This window comes from Ursus maritimus, unplaced genomic scaffold (assembly GCF_017311325.1).
Source record: "Ursus maritimus isolate PB19 unplaced genomic scaffold, ASM1731132v1 scaffold_14, whole genome shotgun sequence".
Lineage (NCBI taxonomy): Eukaryota > Metazoa > Chordata > Mammalia > Carnivora > Ursidae > Ursus > Ursus maritimus.
The window spans coordinates 58,141,246-58,161,920 of record NW_024423786.1 but is presented as its reverse complement, the minus strand read 5'-3'; the positions used below and the strand labels follow the sequence as shown (position 1 = coordinate 58,161,920).

At 46.0% G+C, this 20,675-nt stretch overlaps 1 protein-coding gene across 1 annotated transcript in view; it reads left to right on the top strand.

The window, feature by feature from the left end:
* UBE2G1 (ubiquitin conjugating enzyme E2 G1) overlaps positions 1 to 20,675 on the top strand; it is a 100,082-nt gene that overhangs the window by 62,474 nt on the left and 16,933 nt on the right. Inside the window, exons 2-4 of the mRNA XM_040629833.1 lie at positions 5,433 to 5,535; positions 14,017 to 14,114; positions 19,959 to 20,137. Of these exons, the coding sequence (XP_040485767.1) occupies positions 5,433 to 5,535; positions 14,017 to 14,114; positions 19,959 to 20,137 (380 nt within the window). The remainder of the gene's footprint in view (positions 1 to 5,432; positions 5,536 to 14,016; positions 14,115 to 19,958; positions 20,138 to 20,675) is intronic.

Genomic DNA, 20,675 nt, shown 5'->3' with positions numbered 1-20,675 from the left:
GCATGTCTGCGGACATTTGTCTTCATAGGCCAGAATTGTGGTTTTTTTGGCTGTTTCCACTCCCGTTGTACTTGGACCCCTGCATGTTTCCCCTTTCTTTTGTGTTCGGGACATTAGACTTCTACCCATTATGTTTGCAAATAGTCTCTCCTGGTCTGTCCTTTGTATTGAAGCTTTATTGTTGTGCTGGATTTAAAATATTTTGTGTGGTATAATCTGACTGTTGAGTTTTGGCTGTTGGAGGTGGGTTAGGAAGGCCACCTCCAATCCAACATTATGTTTAAAAAAATTCTATATTTTTTTCATTAAGTTTTATTGGTTAATTATGTCTTATAGTCCATCCAGATTTGAATGTAGTGTGAAGTATCTTTGTCAACATTTAAGTGTCCATAGGTTGTTTAAACATTTTTCTTTGGTCTTTTCCATTAAAAAACCTGCTGGAATTTTATCTTCGTATGGCTACTACACTTTTCCATCCACAGACTTCTTGAAAAAGTTTCCACTTGTATTTTTTTCCTTCACCTGTTTGTCAGCTCTGTTGCCTGCATGGCCCCTGACTTACCATCACACTGAAACTAGTTATGCCTGGGGCACCCTTGGCCTTCTCTTCACAGAACCCGGCGAGTTGATTTTAGACCTCCTTTTTCCTGAGCAGTGTCTATTTATTGTTGTCAGCATCTTTCTCCTTTGGCTTTGTGATGTAATTTTTCCTTAGGTTACTTCCTACTTCCCTGTCTTCCTGTTCTTAGTCACTTTTGTGGCCTTTGTTTTGTTTTGTTGTATCCTCAAAATACTGGTATGCTCTAGAATTCATTCAGTTAGACCTTCTAACTGGCTTCACACTTAATGCTCATCCGTGGGGGACACCGTCAGTCTTATGCCTGCAGTTATCAACAGTATTCTGATAACCCTCCACGTCTTTCCGTTTAGTTAAGAATTAAAAACAAAAACAGTATATTTTTGTCCATAGGTTTTTAAAACTAAACCTGCCATCAGGGGCGTCTGGGTGGCTCAGTGGTAGGTTAAGCATCTCACTCTTGATTTCAGCTCAGGTCATGATCTCAGGGTCATGAGATTGAGCCCCGCATTGGGCTCTGATCTGAGCATGGAGCCTACTTTAGATTCTCTCTCCCTCTGTTACCCCCCTGCCCCCTGGCTCTCGGCTCGTGCTCTTTCTCTCTTAAACATTAAACTTACCATCGTCTCTTTCCCTCAGCCCTCAAATCAGCACATCTTCCTGATGCTGGCAGGCTGGGTCCCTGGCTGCACAGGACAGAAATCCAGCATGAGCCAGCGGGAGGGGAAGTGGAGTTGAAGGGGGGGTAGAGGTGTGTAATGCAGACAGTGTCTGGGAGACTGAGAAAGGAAAGGAGGGTCGTCCCGTCTTTGGGGCTGGGGTTTTATTGAGGATTGTGGTCCAGTGTAGGTGCCCTCTCAGGCGCCCAGGAACAGGTTAGAACAAAGACGAGGGCCCGGGTGTTACTCCTTGGAGCCAGGGGGCTCTGGTGTCCAGTTGTCTCGTGCCCGTGGTCTGGAATATGCCTGTGATGGCTTCGTCCAGTCATTTTCACCTGGTCGTTCCTTAGATATTACCTGTCCTAGAGAAATCACTAACTGCTTGTCCCTTGCAAGGGGGATACACACTGTCTGCATTCGAGGCCTCTGTGCAGTGGGGGTGCAGGTCCTGGCAAGAACAGAAGCAGGAAGATGGAGCAAAAAGCAGGGTTTTATGGAGTCCTTCAGTTTCCCTATCTCATTCCTGTATGTCCCGTTTCTGAGAATGAACAGACTTCTACCCAGTTGCTCTGCAGAGAAACCTGTGTGAGATTTTAAAAATTGGATGTGAAATTAAAGTGACCTAGAAGTTGCTGTTTAAAAGTGTACAGCTCAGTGTATCAAGGGTGTTCACAGTGTTGGACGGACCACTGTCTCTTTAGTTCCTGAACTTTCTCGTCACCCCACAGACACCCACCATGGCCGTATCCCGTTTCCCCCATCTGTTGGCAGCTCTGTTCTGCTTTCTGTCTCTGTGGACTTGCCTTGTCTGGATGTGTCCTATAAACGGAGCCCTATGATACGTGACCTTAGGTGTCTGGTTTCTTTCACTGGGCCTGGGGATTTTGAGGTTCATCTAGGTTGTAGCGTGTATCAGTACCTCGTTCCTTTTTGTGGTTGAGCCCTGCTCGGTCTGCACATACACCGTAATTTGTTTACCCACGGGCGTTGGGCTGTTTCCACCTCTGGATTGTTACAAGTAATGCTGATACATAAACATTTTGTAGAGCTTTTATGTGGACGGACGTCTTCGGTTCTCTTGGGTATGTACCTCAGAGTGAATTACGGGGTTATGTGGTAACTTTGTGTTTCACTTTTTGGGGAAATCTGTGTCATTGTTGACTTGTTATTTTAACCCTCACATTACCAAGTTGGGTTGGTTCTTTCTCCTGAATGTCCCTGTTTTCCGTCAGTACTCCCAGTGGCACCCTACTAAAGGTACACGTTCCAGGAGGACCTTTATGGCTTTGTTTTGGCTTCTTTGTCGTCACTGTGGCCTTAGTCTCTGTCATCTTTTACGCTCTGCAAGATTTGTTTTTGAAAATGTTGAATCTCATGGTCACCTCATTGTTTTAAAAACAAAACAAAACACAAACCCTTCAGAGGCTGTCATGGCCCTCTGGATACAGGGCTTACAAAGGCCCTTTGCTGCCCAGCTTCTGACCTTCTGTCTGCTCTCGGCTGCATGCCCCCCTTTGTTCCGGCCAGCTCCTGATCTCCATGTTTCAAGTCCTTGTGTAGGCTCCTCTGTCTCAACCTTGCAGCAACCACCCCAATCCTTTGTCTTCTTTCCGATGTCTCCTGTCTTTTTAGAAGCCCTTTTCTGTCTCTTCATGAGTATAAGGTGCCCTCTCTGTGCCCCTCCAAATTACTGTGCTGCTGTTGGGGCATTTACCATGCATGGCACTTGCCTGTCTACTTCCATGGGAATCGGGCTGAGATTCCACAGGAGTTGAGTGTCAGGCTAGAAGTATAATTACTGGGAACTTAGCAGAAGGGAAAAGACGATTATTGGGTAAAATATTTAGGGAAGACCCCATGGGAAAGGGAAGCATTTGTGAAGGTGTGCTGTCAGTCTGTCACATAGCTGTGGGTCCAGGCCTTGGGGGACCCCTGCCAGGGGCAGAAGCCACGACAGAAGTGAGATATCGGACATCTACGATGTTGCTTTTACGTTATTTAAGCAAGCAGTGGACGTGCTCAGTCCTGTAGAAGAAAAGCATGGAGAGAATGTGCAAAAGACTTGTAGGAGTTACGACGTATTGACAGAAGTGAGAAGCAGTGATGTACTTTAAGGGACACGTAAGGGAATTCTCAAGGGTGATTTTCACCATGTATGCTGGTTTCAGAACTTACCTCCATTTATAAAACTCTGGGCTTCTGATGGAAAATGCAGCAAGAGGGTGATTTTCTGGATAAATTGAAGAATCTTCCATAATACTCGAATACAGTGTTTAAGAAAATGGTCTGAGAAATATGATACTGTTCGTCTAGAAAAAGAACACGACTGCCCTTAACTGTGGTGGTCTGTGCTCCGCCCGGTGGGCTGTGGGTGGGGCTCGGGGCTCCCGCTGCTGCCCAGCGAGTGTTCACGTGCAGAAACAAAGTACAGGTCCTAGCTCATGCCTTTCCATTTTCAGTACCCTTTTAAAAATGTCTTAGACTGGCTATTTAAAAGTAAAAATACATTTCTTGCATTTTGAAATACAGTACTGATGTAAAAGATAGGTCTGTGTTGCCTTTTGCAAAAATTTATACTTCTAAAAAATCAAATTTTGAGAAAAGCCATTCATATTTAAATATAAATAAAATTTGCCTTTAGGCTCTGTGTTTCACTGGCATGTTGGGGTGTTAAATCCTAGTTGTTGAAATAACAGCACCTCCTTGTCCCTCAAAAAATAAAGATCTCCGTTACTAACACACTGTGTTCAGTCCTCTGTAAAAGCACTCTAGGTTGTGTTACGCTTGCTTTTATCTTTAGACTGAACTCTTTGAGGCTGATGGCAGGAAGCATGTGAGAATCACACACCCGTTCAGGCCCCCAGCACGTCCCTCCCTGACTGCTCTCTCTCACGTGCTTGGCCCCCACATCTCAGTTGGAGCCAGTCAGTGCTCCCTGTTTGACCTCCCTGTTGCTGATTTCTGTATACAGTGTGTGTGTATATTTACTATCACAACAGTGTTGATTGCTTCACAGGTGTGTACATATATTAATATGTATCAAATTTCATAACTTAAATATGTGCAATCCACTGAATGTCAATTACACCTCATTAAACAGCTGTTTAAAGAAATCTGTACCTAATACCCACCATCAGTAAGTAGGTCATGATTAAGCCTTATGTGTCTAGGAACCGTCAGACTGCACTCCTGACCTGGTCCACTAAGCTCCCGTGTTGGCCTACGTCTCCCCCCACCACACTAGTCCTTTGCTTCCATCATTTTCCATCCGTGCCAGAGCACTCTCTCTGGAAGAGAGAACTCTCATGATGCCAGTGCCATTCCTGTAGGCTCCAGCTGTTCTGTTCTTCTTCCTACTCTTCCTCCTCCTCCTCTTCTTCCCCTCCTCCCCTTCTTCTTCCTACTCCTTCTTCTCTTTGTCTTCAAAAAAATATGTATTTATTAAGCAATCTCTACACCCCATGTGGAGCTTGAACCAAGGACCCTGAGATCAAGAGTTGCACACTCTTCCGATTAAGCCAGCCGGGCGCCTCTAGCTGTCATTGTTAAGCCGCTCGTGTGTGCTGGAAGCTTGGCTGGCAGCGGGGTCGGCACACACAGGCAAGACCCAAGGAGTTGGCTCTGTCGGGGAGGAGTCTGATGTGCCGCACGTGAACACCCGCTGCAGATGTGTATCCCCGCGGTGACGGAGGGCTTGCCGGGTAGACACACTGCAGTCCGGAGGTGGGCTCCGCTCAGCCAGTTCCAGCAGAAAGCTGTTAGGGCTGCTGCTGGTGCTTCTGAAAGTGTACCCTAAAGACCGCAGTGTAAGAATGACTGGGAGTACTGGTTTGAGTTACTGGGGGTCACAGTCTCTGAGCTGTGGGCCTCGGTGTCTGTACCCTAACGAGTTCTGTCTGCCGCCCGAGGGCTACCCTGAACGCTCAGAGCCTAGCTGGGAACCGGGGGCGGGGAGGGGCGGTTAGAACGCAATCTCTCCGACCGCTTGCCTCCCCGTTGCTTTGCTTCCCCGTTGCGTCCCTGTGGTGCAGAAGTAGAAACGTTCTGGTCCTCGGGTAGCTCTTTGCTAGTGGACCCAGGTGTATCTGCTGAATAGTTTGGAATTTATAACATGTATATTCAGGTTCTGTAATTTATCTGTTGGGTGAAAATTACATGCCTGAAAGTTTTGATCAAAAAAAATTTTTTTTCCACAGAACTCAACAAAAATCCCGTGGAAGGCTTTTCAGCAGGTTTAATAGATGACAATGATCTCTACCGGTGGGAAGTCCTTATCATCGGTCCCCCTGACACACTCTAGTAAGTACCATGGAACGGACACTCAAGTAGCTCTCTTCATTAATTCAGATGGAAACTGCTTTGGCAAACTGAAGTGAAATTATTATTATTATTTTTAATGATTTTTTTATTATGTTAGTCACCATACAGTACATCCCCGGTTGAAGTGAAATTATTTTTTAAAGCAGGTGAAATGGCTGTGTTTAGGTGAAGTCGTTTGTACTAAATGATCATGTCTAGGGTTTTGTGTTCTGCTTGAAATTCTAGTCTGAAACCTGTTGCTTTCTTAAACATACAATAGTTTCAGAAATTCAGATATTCTTAATACCTGAAATAAATTTATTACAGAAAAGCTATTTTAAGGGGAGCCTATATAGAAATCATGTATTTTTTACTTGTTTCTGAGGTATTGGGTTAATTTTGGCAGGATGGGGCGAGAAGAAAATTCTTTATTGAAATGTTTCTCCCCTTCCCTTCCCTTGTGCTTACTGTGCCTTCACCCCCAAAGGGAACATTGTCATTTCAAAGAGAAGTCTTTACCATTCTTAACACTTTTATCAATTTAATTAAAGCATACTATTACGTCTGGGAGATTTTCATACAGAGCACAGTTTCACACACCAGTGTCTCCAGGCTGGAGAGAACTCTCAAGGTCGTCAATTTGAGTGCTGCTTTAATCAGGTCCCCACAGAATACTGATCAGAACCAAGGTGTTCTGACCCTAAAATGAACTGATGTTTACCTTTTCCCAGTTTATAAAAGTGATTGTTAACAGCTAACCACTTTCAGTTAACCCTTATTAACTGATGTGAAGTTAGACAACAGAATGCAGTGGAGTCAGAGCAATAGAGAGAGATGGGATTTCTTGTGTCTTGTCATACCTTTTAGATTCAAAGACTGTAGTCTTATTTTCTGCTCTGAATGTTTGCAGACTAACTTTGAGTTAAGAATGTTCAGTGTTCTCTGAGATGGATCGTGACCTCCTGATGTTAGTGACTAGTGTAAGTTCCACCCCGTTGATAGACGTGGAGGTATTGAACAGAGTGCAGTGATCCTCTCGGGTCAGCAGTGTGCCCCACACACCTGTATCTGAGTTTCTTGGGGACTGCACTTGCTCTCCACTGTGGTCCTCGATGGCGCTAAGCAGGCAAGATTTATAGGTAGTTTCATTTTAGGTGTTCAGACATGGGGAACCCCCCCCCCCCAATAAAACATCTGGTGGAAAAGAAAATTCGGGCTACTTGGTGCCAGGGCAGGCCGCCATGGGACATGCAGGGTGAGCTGTGGTGTGGACTTTGGGTTTTCTCTTGTCTGCGAGGGTGATTCATGTTTTGTGACGACCGTTTCCCATCAGAATGTTTGCTGATGTATTTCTCAGTGCCATGTTTGTAGTGGTGATTGTTGCTAACTAAAATCACTCAACTTGGTGGTTCCATGGTGTTAGTTTGGGTAGAGAACAGTAGCCATTGAAAACCATCTTTGAGGTAGCCCCGCACAGCCTCAATATCATTTGAAAGCAAATTTCTTACTAAAGTTTGCACATAAAACCATCCATATCACCTGGTTTATATGCCTGATGAAGTTCAGGTTTTCAGGCTAAACACATGGCAGGAAGGGTTATTTGGGAGACACAGTGACATTCCAGTGACAGAATCTGGTTACTCCCACAGTTGGTAGGAGGTAACAGGAGGAATTCTTGTAAACTGACGTCGTCTAGAGGGTTAGTTGGGCTTCTGGGCCTGAGCTCCATCTCTGAGGACCTCACAGAATGCTCACGCTGTCTCGTGCGGTGGTGGCACGTGTCTCTAAAGACTGTGAGTGGGTACATGTATTTAATGTGTACCTTCAGCTTCACCAAAGAGAACCGCTTTTTAATACGCACTGTACTGATTACTCGTCCATTCTTTCCACCAGTTAAGAACTTACTTCTGGCCTTCAGTATACATTTAAAAAGTGCTAGCTGTTGGTGTGAGATGTGGGTAGCAGAGGCCTTTGTGCAGCTCCCCTGGAGGGCGGACGTCCTGACGGGGCAGCGGGGCTGTAGTTTGAGTCTGTGTCGCACACGCGGTGAACATCCTGTGAGTGGTGAGGCCTTATGGCAGTTGACAGGCGTTCTAATCATCACCCAAAATAACCTGGAAATGATTCCTTCTTCATAAAAATCTTTTCTAAATTCACTTGAGAAAGTTATGGGATTTTTTTTTTAAAGCTCTCAAAAAAAGAGGCTTCAGATTTATTGTTTAATATTTACCGAGTCTAGGCCGTCCCTTCGGCAATTTCCTGCTTAGAATGGTTGCAAAAATAAAGCATTACACCAGCATTCACACTGCTCATTCATCTAGCTCAGATGTTTTCGAGCGGTCTTAGGTTAGATGCCGGCAACAGCACATTGGATTAGCTCAGCATCGGCCCTGCCCGCAGAGAGATGATGCTTTAGTCACCGTGTGGTTGCTTGGCTGGTGATGGCGGTGGTGGAGAGAGGGGCTTCCTGGGGGTGTGGCAGGTTTGGGATGTATCAGAACGTGTCCCAGAGGAAGACGTATCCAAAGTGGGAACTGTGGTAGTTTTAGTGGGCTTTTGGCTGCAAGCAACAGAAATCTGACTGTAGCTGGCTTAGAGAACAAGAAAGCTTGTTGTCCTGGCACTGGTAGCAGAATGGTTATAGGACTTTTGAGCATTTCAGAAGATCACCCAAAGGAAGAAAAGACGCTGGTGTCTTCTTAGTTTTATGTGTGCTGTATGCATTGGGAGCTCTCCAGCTGACTGGCTCTTGTCTCCTGTGTCAGAGTCGAGTCCCTTGCTCATTCCTACCCAGTAACTGGTAAGATGAATGAGGTGGCCACAGTTGGTTTAGATGAGTTCTTCTGGAATGGAAGAGATTTGGTACTGCTAGCAGCTAGGGTCAGCGTTAACTGGACAGGTGTTCTGGCAGAGGCGGGGCCGGGGGGTGGTGATGATAGAGCTGCAGCACTTCCGAGGGGAACTCTGGGTCATGGGGCCCAGAAAACAGGGCAGCTCCACCGGGTGGCAGCGGAGTGAGCTGAGCACAGGGGATGTCAGGGAATGAGGTTGAACAGGGAGCAGAGGGCTACTTGAAGTACACAAACACCATAAAGAGTCTGGGTTTGTCTTCACAGCCATGGAGGACAGGAGTTCCCACCTAGGTTTCTATTTTACAACCTAAGTACCCTAACTTCGGGATTGTGGATTTCATTTTCCTTCAGCTTACTTGTGTTTTATATCTGCAAGAAAATTTTGTTTCTAACCGTGTTATTCTAGAAGTTTCATTGTCTATAGTAAAAAAAGCGGGCTGGGAGTTGGGGCTGAGCATGGAGACCTGCAGGAGGGGGTTGCATACACGGCCTTTGCTCCGGATAGAGGAGGGGAGTGTGCGCTGAAGGCCGGTCCCTGAGGACAGCTGGGCAGGCAGCCCGGAGGGGGAAGGAGAGGAAAGTGTGGTTACAAGTAAGCTCCCTAAAGGTACCAGGAATCCAGTATTTCGTGGTGTGTGTTGATTTAACGGTAAGGAAGCTGCTGGTGTCCTTGTAGTTCCTTGAGCAGTGTGAAGAGGGTAGAGGTCGTGCTGCGGTTGTTGGAGGGGTCGGTGGGGTGTGAGTGCACAGACCTCATGTGTAAATGACCCTCACTAGGGGCAGGGCAGGGGTTAGGGTCAGAAGTAAGTTAGGGTTAATGTGGACATAGATGGTACCCACACCTAACTGATTAATTCACCACTTAATAGTTAGATCGCTTGTGTCGTGATGGCAAGAATTGATAATGTACAGACATCCTTGAAAAGCTGTTGTGTTCTTCTGTGGCACCATCAGCCTTCATGTAGTCACTAGAGGGCACTGTACCCTCTTCAGTTCAGGTCATCGATAACTGGTGTATTCCAGCATTACTGGGAGACTGAGCGTTGCCGTGCGTGTTAACGCAGCCGTTCTGTTTCTCTTTACATGGTATCAGATGTTTATTACTGCTCTGCCCATTAATCTGTTAAGAGTAGATTCTCTAGGCTGTCTTTCTGTGAAAGCTGAAACTGGTGTGTGTACCTGCTGTGTTCCCCCTGCCGATTATTAGGTAGTGTCCTTAGAAATAGTCGTTTCAGGCAAGAGCAGCAGCACGTTTTCAAGGAAGTTCAGGAGACTTGGGTATCACCATGTAATTATAAGTTGTACAAATTCAGAGTGGTGAACGTGCACCTTCCTTAATCTCTTATTTTTCTTTCGTCCTCAGCGGCTAGTCTGTTCAAGAGATACAGTTTATTTTATTCCTTACCACCGGCAAGGGTGCGGAAAGTACGGAGAATAGTAAGATAATATGTGTTGAGTGGATCTAGGGACTGTAGAGTCGGTTACCCGAACTCTGGTTCAGATTATTTTACAGTAACAAAGTCCTTTTACAGTTCTGCTTAAGACTTGGAAGCACAGCCATATGTTCTGTAATGAGAATTTGGGAGGAATGAACCTTGTTCCTGCTTAGCAGCTGATGCCCCGGCGGCAACGCCACGTCCCTGCCCGTTCGGTGCTTAAGAACATGGGCTGTGGGGTCTCGGTCCAGCTCCCCAACTCTCCCACTTGTATTAGCTGTATCACTTCGAGCAATTACTTAAATGTTGTCTTAGCACTTTTGTTGTTAGGGTGAAAACCCTATGCCAGGAAGCATTTGTGTTTTAGTGCATGTGGTAGCCAAAAAATTGGAAGCAAATATCTTACGAATGTGATAAATAGTGAAATGTGTCAGATAAAATGAATGGACAAGAAACAGGTATCACCAGGAATACTTTTAGAAGAACAGTGTTGAGCAGAATTTCAGCTGGCAGCATACAGTGTATCATTTAAAGAAAGTAAATATGGCAGAATGATAGCATCTGGTCCTTGTAAGATTTTTGCAACTTAATACAAAAACAGTAAGTGAGGCTCGTGGAAGAAAGTTGAACTAGGCTCAGTTTCTCAACCTTTTTAGATGTGAAACTTTTTTGGTTTCACACCTTTTTTTAACATCATGCTGATAATTGTACTATTAGTATATGGGATGAAGAAAATACATAATGGAAGATATTTTTAATTCACATGCTTTTTAATATACTGTCATTTTACTCATCACAGTAACATCTTTGCATAGTTGAAAAATAGTGAATTTGTGACACATTAATGTTTAGTTTACAGTATTTCATATCCTGGGGGTTTTGCGCTCCTCTTTGCTAACTTGGCTGTTCACTGGAAGTTTGCACCCACAGGTTGGGACCACTGAGCTCAGTTTTAGAAAAACAGGCAAGATCCCCAGGTGAAGGAGACGTTAAGGAGTCCACAGATAGGACACAGACTATAAGGAATAACGACGTGGTTGGTTCAGAATGGAGAGGGCCCTGTAGAGAGAGTGAGAATTGTGTGCTTTAAACCTTTTGAGATAATTGTGTATATAAAATTTGATATTTTGAAGATTGGAAAATAACTTAAGAGACGGAGGCAGTTTTTCACGACAGGGATTCCGGTCAGCTAATCTGAGGTGGACCTAACCAGCCAAGATGAAGGGACCCAGGAGGGCTGCTAGGAGGCGCAGCCTTACCAGTGCACGAAGTGCGAGGGCCTCTGGCAGCTCTTTTGATGTCCTTTCACATAGATTCTTAGCTGTTTTCTGTGTTTGTGGCTTTTTTCCGCCGCAAGCCATAATCAGAAGTCGTCTACATCCTGACCTGGTGTAGACTACGTGCCTACGTTTTGGTGAGCGGAAACGTGCGTGCAGATGACGTAAGTCAAACTGACCACTGGGGATAAGCGCCTTGTTTTCTACTCGATTTTTATTGATTAAACAAGAAAAGTGGTTAGTGAGTCACCCCAGTTTGAAAAGCGAGTCCCTACAGTCACCGGTCCCGGGGCCAGTTTGGCCTTAACCCGACAGTTGGGGCAGCAGGGGCGAGGCGGCCCTACCGCCCGCCGTGTGGTCCTCCTTCCCAGCACCTCCCTCACGTCTCCAGCTTCTCCCTTTCAGTACATCATTCTGTAAGTCATGACATGGAGGTCATATGCAGGCATAAAATTTGTCATTTTTCTTCCTTTTTACCCCTGGATATCCGTGCCACATTCAGTCTTTTTCTTCCAGTGCCAAAGGAAAAGATGTTCTTTCTTTTTCTTTCCCCTTGCTCCCCTTACTCTCTTTCTTCTTCCGATGGCTCAGTTCTTCTTTTTCTAGTGTCTCTAGTCTTTCTGCCAGCACCTTCCCATCTCCTTGTAAACAAATTCGGGGTTTTTCTCCTCCTTTTTAAAGCCTTGCATTTGTACTGTTTCCCCATCTAGTTATCCTGTTCTTTAACTGTCCGACTTTTCAAATTGTCCTGCTCATCATGCATGTCCTTGACCACCCCGTTCTCTCTTTGACTCTCTGTGGCCTTCTCCTGTTGCTTTTACCACAGTCGTGTTACCACGGTTACTCTCTGTGCTCGAGCCCGTTGGCCTTCCCTAGGTCTTCGGAGGTATTTGGGATTAGTGATCTGCCTCTCTGTTTTTAAGTCCTCCCCCAAATCCTTTATGCCCAGAAAAAGGCATAAAAAATTAATGCTTGCTTGTGGTTAAAAATTCAGTCTATCTTGAATTGTACAAAGCAGGAAGGAGGAGATCCCCATAGCCCTGCACTGCCACGTACTGGGGCTGTGTTTGCAGACGGGTTTCTATCCCACGAAGGTGGACCCCCATTTTTCCTTCTTAAGGACAAATGTTATATCCTATAGATACTTGGTTTTTAAAAAACTTCATATTAGATTGCTCATATCATTCCAGTAGCTACTAGTGATATTTTGCTTGATATTTTCTTCTGCCACCAAAATGGTAAGTGCTTGTGGTACCAGTGATCTCTGATGTCTTCTTCTCTGTTTTATTATTTTACGTAAAAAAGCGCCTCACACAAGTAGGTAATCAATGTATATTTGTCCAGTGAATGAAAACCATTTAAGGAGCTGAGAGTTCCATTTCTCACTGATCTGAAACAAACATCACATGGCCCTGCTCTGATGGACTGTACACTGAACAGTCAAAGAATCAGATGTGCAGATAGGTGTTGGAGTAAAGAAGTGAGAAGACGTCAGTGCAGTAAAGGGACACAGCGTAGAGTTAAGATTCGGGAGCCAAGTAAAGTCTCAAGAGATAACGTTGAAGTGAGTTTTGTTTTGTTTTTTTAAGATCTTATTTATTTATGTGAGCGAGCACGAGCAGAGGAGGGGCAGTGGGAGAGGGAGAAGCAGGCTCCCCGCTGAGCAGGGAGCCTGATGTGGGACTCGATCCCAGGACCCCGGGATCAGGACCTGAGCAGAAGGCAGACGCTTCACCGACTGAGCCACCCAGGCACCCCGAAGCTGAGTTCTAAATGATGACAAGGGGAGAAAGGTATTTCAAGCACAGGAAATGGCTATACGAATGACATAATGCAGGAACTTAGTTATATACCTCATGAGGCTGGTTTAATCTCTTTGGTTTTTGTTGTTAACATAGTACAGCTCATTGTACTGTTTTGATAATTCTTCAAGAACAGTTCCTAAGGAAATGACACTGATCTAAGACTGCACTAATACAGCAGTTCCTGGCCATATGTGCTAATAAATAAAATTAGACATTCAGGGGCACCTGGGTGGTGCAGTCGGTTGAGTGTCTGGCTCTTGGTTTCAGCTCAGCTCATGATCTCAGGGTCATGAGATTGAGATGCACGTTGGGCTCTGTGCTCAGTGAGGAGTCTGCTTGAGATTCTCTCTCTCCCTTTCCTTCTGCCCCTCCCCCTGTGCTCATGCTCTCTCTCTCTAATAAATAAATAAATCTTTAAAAAAAAGTTAAAAAGTCAGTTCCCCAGTTGCACTGGCGGTATTTCAAGGGCCTAGTGGCTGCCATCTCGTTTAGCCTAACTATAGAACGTCTCCGGTGTGCGGTGTGCAGGAAGCTGTGTCGGACGGCAGCACTTTGGAAAGTCACTGGAATATAAACTCCTTGTTCACGGCTAGTGTCCGACATGTAAAGGCTGAGGAAATATTTGTTAAATGATGAGATGAATAAATGAGTGGATGATTGGAAGGTCAGCACATCTTGCCACACAGGGAACAAACAATAGCGTGTAAGTTCTGAGTGAGAAAGAGCTTATTGTGCTTGAAGAACAGAAAGAAGACGGGCTGGAATGGAGGGAAGGGTGGTAGTTGGAGATCAGCGTGGAGAGCGGATGGGCTCAGTTAAGCCTCTGGACTTTGATGGGAAGTGATAAAGGTTGTCAGCACAACAGTCGTGTGACCTGATAGGGATGCCTGTTTAAAGCCAACCGTTTCTCTGTTTTCCTCGCTTCTTGGGACGTGGGTCAGGTAGCAGGTGTATGAGTACGTGAGTGAGTAAACTCTCTGCTTGAGGCCCAGGTTATTAACTCACTTCATTTATAGTCTGGCACTAGCACCCTTGCTCTGTGTGTGTTTTAATCATTGTCTGTTATATGCAGGAACTTACAGGCAAGAACTTGTTTTTGTTTTTCTTCCAGTGAAGGTGGTGTTTTTAAGGCTCATCTCACTTTCCCAAAAGATTATCCCCTCCGGCCTCCTAAAATGAAATTCATTACAGAAATCTGGCACCCAAATGGTAAGTTCATCTAGTTTTACTTTTACGTTTGTTAATGCGGTAGCCCGTCACTGAGGTTTGCAAGGTCGCCAAGGAAGACGTAGTTCTCAGCGAAGTTACTTTGGGATGTTTGTGCTGAGTTCACTGTGCTCATTGTGCACGTGGCCCTGTACTAGTTTGTTTAGTAGAGCGGCAGGGGGAAGAGGCATCGTATACAAATATTTATTTCCTTAGTTTTCAGCTCTTTTTGAGACTCCTGAGGTTCCGTACTAGAGGCAGGGTTATCGGGTGATACTCGCTAGGCATACATCTCTTACAACGGAGATAATTTCCAAGGTATTAGGTGACTCACTGGTGATTACAGAGCGCATAGGAGTCATTAAGCCTGGTTTTAAAATTTCTATTTCTCATCTTCACTCTTAGACCGTGGGCAGCTCTTCACTTTTGACCTATATTAGCTGTTAAAAAGGGAGTGTCCTGCCTGCCTCATAAGGTGACCGACAGGGTCGAGTGGGGTGCCGTACCGGTGTTTTAAGCTTTGGAAAGCATCGATCCTGCCGTGCCGGAAATGCAGTGACGCTGAAGTTCTTACCCAAAGATGCATTACCGTTAAGATCCACTCTGTGAGCCAAAGGTTAGGCTAGATAAACTGTGTTTATATACAGTCTCCCTGAACTTTCGGCCTTGTTTTGTGTGATAGAGCTTGCAAGCATTTCTCTTCTAAGTATTTTGACTGTCAGTATTTTGTAATCAGAGTTGTGGGTTTTTTTGACTCCCGCGCTGATCTGCACTCTGCTTCTCATAGTCGACTTTGCATTGCCAGGGAGAGAAGCTCCCGAATTAGTCTGAGCAAAAATCTGAGGGAGAGGAGTGAGTGAGTGAATGAAGGCTTATCACAAGGGTATGGGGAAAGTGTTAGAGCCCAGGGGCTTGAGAAATGGATGGGCCTCGAGAGACTGGAACTGGCTCACGGAAAACTATCGGGAACCAAGGGGGTAGCCACCGTATTCCATCGCACCTAAGATAGCGGCGATCGCAAAGACACTTCATCGTTCTTTTTTGTACCAGTAACGAGGGAGAGAAATCTAACAGTCTGTGCTAGAATGCCTTGACGATACCCCTCCGTGGAGCGCGGATGCCTAAATTGACCACATCCGCCTCTTGTTGCTTTGCCATTTCTTTCCTCTCTTCCTGGGCTTTGGCAGTTTCTCTTACCGTCACTTGAATTATTTGCTGTGTGTATAGCCCATCTTCTTGTGCCAGTTTCAAAAGAAGATGTAACAGAAGTTCTGAGTGTTGGCTCTGCCACACGTTAGCTGCGTGACTGTAGGTGAAGCCTCTGTGGGCCTCGGTCTCTCTGAGAGCACGTATGTGAGCAACACGTGGGACTTCTCTTCTTTTGGGAGGAAGGAGAGCAGTGGTCTAGGTGGTCTAAGAGGAGAGCTGGTGAAATGAGGGTTTGTTTTAAGGTGGAAGAGACTTTTCATTTTTCAGGCCACGAGGGGAGAGGCGTCAGTGAAATAACGGAGATTGACTGGAGAGAGGAGGTGCTTTGTGAAGGAAGGGAACCTGAGGAGGTGGTGGGGCGGGGATGGCAGACGCAGGGCGAGCGGGGCTCAGGAGGCGTGGGAAGACATGGGATGAACGGAAAAGCGAGCCAGGAGTGTCTGCGAGACACTGGAGGTGAAGATGATTCGTGAGTCACGGTCCCCTTCTGTGAGGGTGTTGGGGCCTGTGTGGGGAGGAACGGACATGGAGACGTCATGGTGACGTTGAGAGGACAGTGTTGTTGCCACATGGGTATTGGGTAGTGGAAGAGAGGGTCATCTTCTAGAGAATGTGATTCTTACACAGAATTTTGACTGTGTGAATGCCTGGCTTAAACTTTGTTCCTGAGGCTGTGGGTTCTCATTAAGTTCTGGCGCTTTAAAGCTGTGTGGTAGCTTCGTCCTGACTGTGTCTCCTTCTGGAAAGATCATACCCATGGAGGAAGGATTGGAAGGAGAAGCCAGACGTCATGACCGCCAGGAGACACGGAGAGGGTTTTGTCAGTGCTTCCGGTAAGAGACCATGAAAGCTTGAACTGAGAGTCGTAGCAGGAAGGGAAACTGAGTTACTGTGCTTGTGGACTAGCAGATGTGGATGGTGGTGGTAGGTAAGGATTTAGAATTGATGGACCATCCACAGAATAACCGTAGAATCAAAACCACAGCGAAATACCGCTTGACACAGACCTGGTGGCTGCCATCAAAGTGGCAGGTGATAGTCAAGTGTTGGCGAGGACACAGGGAAACGAGAGCCCTCCGTTCTCCTGGCGAGACTGTAAAGTGCTGCAGCCGCTGTGGGGCACGAGTCTGGCAGTTTCATTCTGAGACAGAAACGCAGGAACGATGAAAACACGTCCACAGAACACTTGGCCTTGAATGTTCCTGTCAGCAGGGTTCGTAACGGCCAAACGGTAGAAACAGCCCAAGTGTCCATCGTTTGACGAGGAGAAAACCCACTCATCACGTAGCCACGTTACGGAGGGTGGCCCTGGTGCGCGGCGCCTGCCTGAGCCTTGAAAACGTGGCACTGGGTGAGCGAAGCCAGTCGCGAGAGCCCACGCAGTGTAGGGCTGCGTTTAGGCTGGACCGTCCGGAGCAGGCAAACCTAGAGGTGGAAGGTTAGGTTCGTGCTTGCCTCGGGCTTGGGGAAGGCTGTGGGGCGTGGGGAGTGATTGCCCCTGTGCATGTGCTTTCTTTCTGGGTGACGGCTGTGTTCTGAAATTGATTGTGGTGACCGTTCACAACTCTGGACACGCGGGAAGCCATTCGGTTGTGCGCCTTTGTCTCAGTAAAGCTGTTACAGATGTCGTTCTCAGGTAGAACTTCTCTGTGTGTGGCTTAGACGCGTTCCATCGTGGATCTTCTTGAGGTGTGCTTGCCGTATCGGCTTAGGCCGTTCGGTAAAAGTGAGCGTGGGGCCTTGGTAGCGCCCCGCATCTAGGTGCTCGGGAGCGCGTGAAACCACCGCGCTGCACCTGCTCCTTACACCATGCTCTCCGTCAGTGCAGCTCAGCAAAGCTGGGGACGGAGGGGACGGGGAACATCGTGATGGGAAGAATGAGTTAATTTCCCCACGGAAAAGGTGGCTAATGCTGGAGAGCGGGGTAACATCACGTAACGTCAGAAGTCCGACTAAGGAAGCCTGGAAGGTGAGAGATTGGCTCAAGAGCCCGCCAAGCAGGGTGTCACAGAGGCTGAGGGAGCTGTCCTCAGCAGTGTCTGTCGTCGTGACCCAAAAAGGGGGACTTTAAAGGCACCTGGGGGAAGCTTGTTCAGACCATTTTGTGACCAGTCGTGGCCTCTGATAGGGGGCAGAAGCCAGTTTCCATGAGGTGACGAGAGAGAGAGAGAGTGAGTGAGAGAACCCCCACGTTGTGGGCGTGTGGAGAGGGTGGGGGTCCGTTGGGTTTCTGTCATTTTTAGACGCACGGCTTCCAGGGAGGGGGTAACTGGGAGGGTACACGTGGTTCAGGTAGTCGAGGCCGAGGCTGGTGGCTAGCTGTGTGGGGGGAATGGATTTAGAAAAGGGGATTGAAACTCCAAATGGAGTAAACAGTTTCAAGTGGCTTAAAAAAAATAGTAGTATTTGCTGGGTGTTAGGGGCAAGAAGTTTCTGGTTTCACACATAACCCATCCTGAAAGACTAAACAGAGTGAAGATAAGTGGTGCAGCTGAAAGCAGAATGGGGCTCGTAAATGAACCTCATGTCAGTAAGGGCGACAGCGGAGATCACTGTTGGGGCGTTAAAAGGAGAGGGAAAAGTAACAGGCAGAAGTTACTTGGGGACAATTAAGGAAGCAATTTGGCAAGAAAAACTATAGACATTTGAGTTTATAAATGAGTAAAGAATAAGAACTGACATTGCACCAGAGGAAACGTGTATTTTCTGTACCTGGAAAAATTTTACCCCCAGAAGCATTTAGAAAAACCAGATTATTTTTCACCTTTTTAATTTAAAGATTTATTGATTGGTTTAATTTATTTTAATGAGAGAGGCAAAGAGAGGGAGAGAATCTCCAGCAGAATCACCACTGAGCGTGGAGCCCAACAGGGGTCTCAGTCTCATGACCCTGAGATCATAACCTGAGCTGAAACTAAGAATCGGACACTTAACCCACCGAGCCACCCGGGTGCCCCCACCTGTATTTCACATTTAAACTGTAGTTTGGTAATAGGTCTGAAGCCTAAAAACCTTTTATTTAAAACAATTAAAATGAAAGGACTCAAGGCTAAAAATTAAAAGATGCTAGATTGTAACAGTAATTTCCACGAAAGGAAAATGGATCTTAAGTTGATTCTCTCTGATAGAGTTTTATGGAAACATATAATACCATATTTTCAAAGAAAACGACTTGGAAAAAATCCTCTTTATGTAATGCGTGAGGACATCATCTAAAGAAGATGGTAAAAGCACTTTGTGTTGAACTTTGCGGTGTGCTTAACAGTTTGTCATTGCTTTGCCTGCCTCTCGATCTCGTTCCTGCACTCAGCAGATCTTACTGGGAGGTGGGTGCCTGGGAAGAGGAGCCCAGACGACACACGAATGCACGGGCCTGTCATGGCCCGCGCTTGGATGCCTGTGTGCACAGCACACAGCCCGGAAGGGTTTGTCGGAGACCAGCAGTGTGTATGGACTCCGGCTCGGCTTCCCCAGAGTTTTTAACAACAGGGGAAGTGCCCAAGTCAGGAGATGAAAAATAACCTTGAGAGTTACACCGATTGCAAGTCCGGGGGTGCCTGGGTGGCTCAGTCAGTGAAGCGTCTGCTTCCAGTTCATGTCATGATCCCGGGGTCCTGGGATGGAGGTCTGCGGGGAGCCTGCTTCTCCCTCTCCTTCTGCCTGCCGCTCCCCCTGCTTGTGCTCTCTCTCTCGCTCACTCTTTCTTTGTCAAATAAATAAATAAAATCTTCAAAAAAAAAAACTGTTAGACTTTAGGTGGGAAGTTAGGAATGAACTAGACATACATAGTGCCGTTGATTATTTATGGGATTTGGATATTTGGTTGAAAGACTTTTTACACCAAAAATTCCTATACTTTTCTGTCTTTTCTAACATTTTCCAAATAAGTATACTTTATTGTACTATTATTATTTTGTAGTTTGCAGTGGAGAAAACTTCACCATAAAGGATTAGTGATGATTTTGGTAGTTTTACGAATAAGGAGTATTTGTGTGATACAGATGAGCCGGTGGATTCAAAGTTCTCCTTTGTTTTGACCGACAATTAATTTGTGCCTCGGATTTTAAGCCCTAGTTTTGTAGAAAAGATGCCTCATGGATGTTATTTACGTTGATGAATTTTCACTGGCAATGTGACATGTTCCTTTTGTAAATTTGAGTGCACTCCTTTCCCTGAAAATGTAATTTTGCCTTTATGTGATATAAAAAGTACATTATGAGGTTACTTCTCATTTTTTTCAGAGGAAAGTCTCTGGATGCTTGACGGTCACCAGTGTAGACCAGTCAGTTAGTGGGGAGTCCGGGACATCACTACACAGAGACAGTTCTGGTATTTGGATCGCCTGCTTTATGTACAAACAAAGCAGATTCATTGTCTTTACTGCGTGTAAATGCTAGACACCGTCGTGTGCCGGGTTCCTTGGAGTTCTGCACACATGGGGACGATCGCGTGTGTGTCTGTTGGCTCTGACATATGGGTCCTGTTTGGTAAAATACGATTTTGGAAATCGTCTTCTGTAGATACTCAGTGTTTTATACAGGACCGTGGGAGCCAGGACCACATCTCTAATAGGTACTTCACGTTTAACCACATTGTTTTAACTACTTTAAACAGAACTCTCACTCTCTAATTTTGCAGTTGATAAAAACGGTGATGTATGCATTTCCATTCTTCATGAGCCCGGGGAAGATAAATACGGGTATGAAAAGCCAGAGGAGCGCTGGCTCCCTATCCACACTGTGGAAACCATCATGATCAGTGTCATTTCAATGCTGGCAGACCCTAACGGAGACTCACCTGCTAACGTTGATGCTGCGGTAAGGCGGTCGCGCACGCCTCTCCCCTGCCCCTCAGTTACCCCTGATTAGAACGACAGCCTCTGTGTGTGTGTGTGTCTACGGACGGATCTGTGGACATTCGTGTTTCTCCTGAATGTGTACAAAAATAAGTCACAGACATAACTAAGCTTTACCCTCAGTACTTGAACTCCGTCTCTTAAGAACGAGGACCTTGTCTTGCGTAGCCAAAAACAGGCCTCACCGAGATTCACCAGTTGTGGAGATTTTACAGTATTTTCCTGTCTATGTCGATCTGTCGATGCCCTGACTCTCCACGTGTGAACACTTGGGTGGCCTCTCCTGAGAACAAGGGCATCCTTTCTCCTACCACAGCACAAGCCCGTCATTGATACAGTCCTGTTCCACACGTACGCGGTCCATACCCTGATTTCTCCAGCATTGTTCCTCATGCCTGCTTTTTTTTTTCTTTTTTAAATCCAGAATCTGGGAACCCACGTTTTATTTTGTATTCATGTTTCTTCCTTCCTTCCTTCCTTCCTTCCTTCCTTCCTTCCTT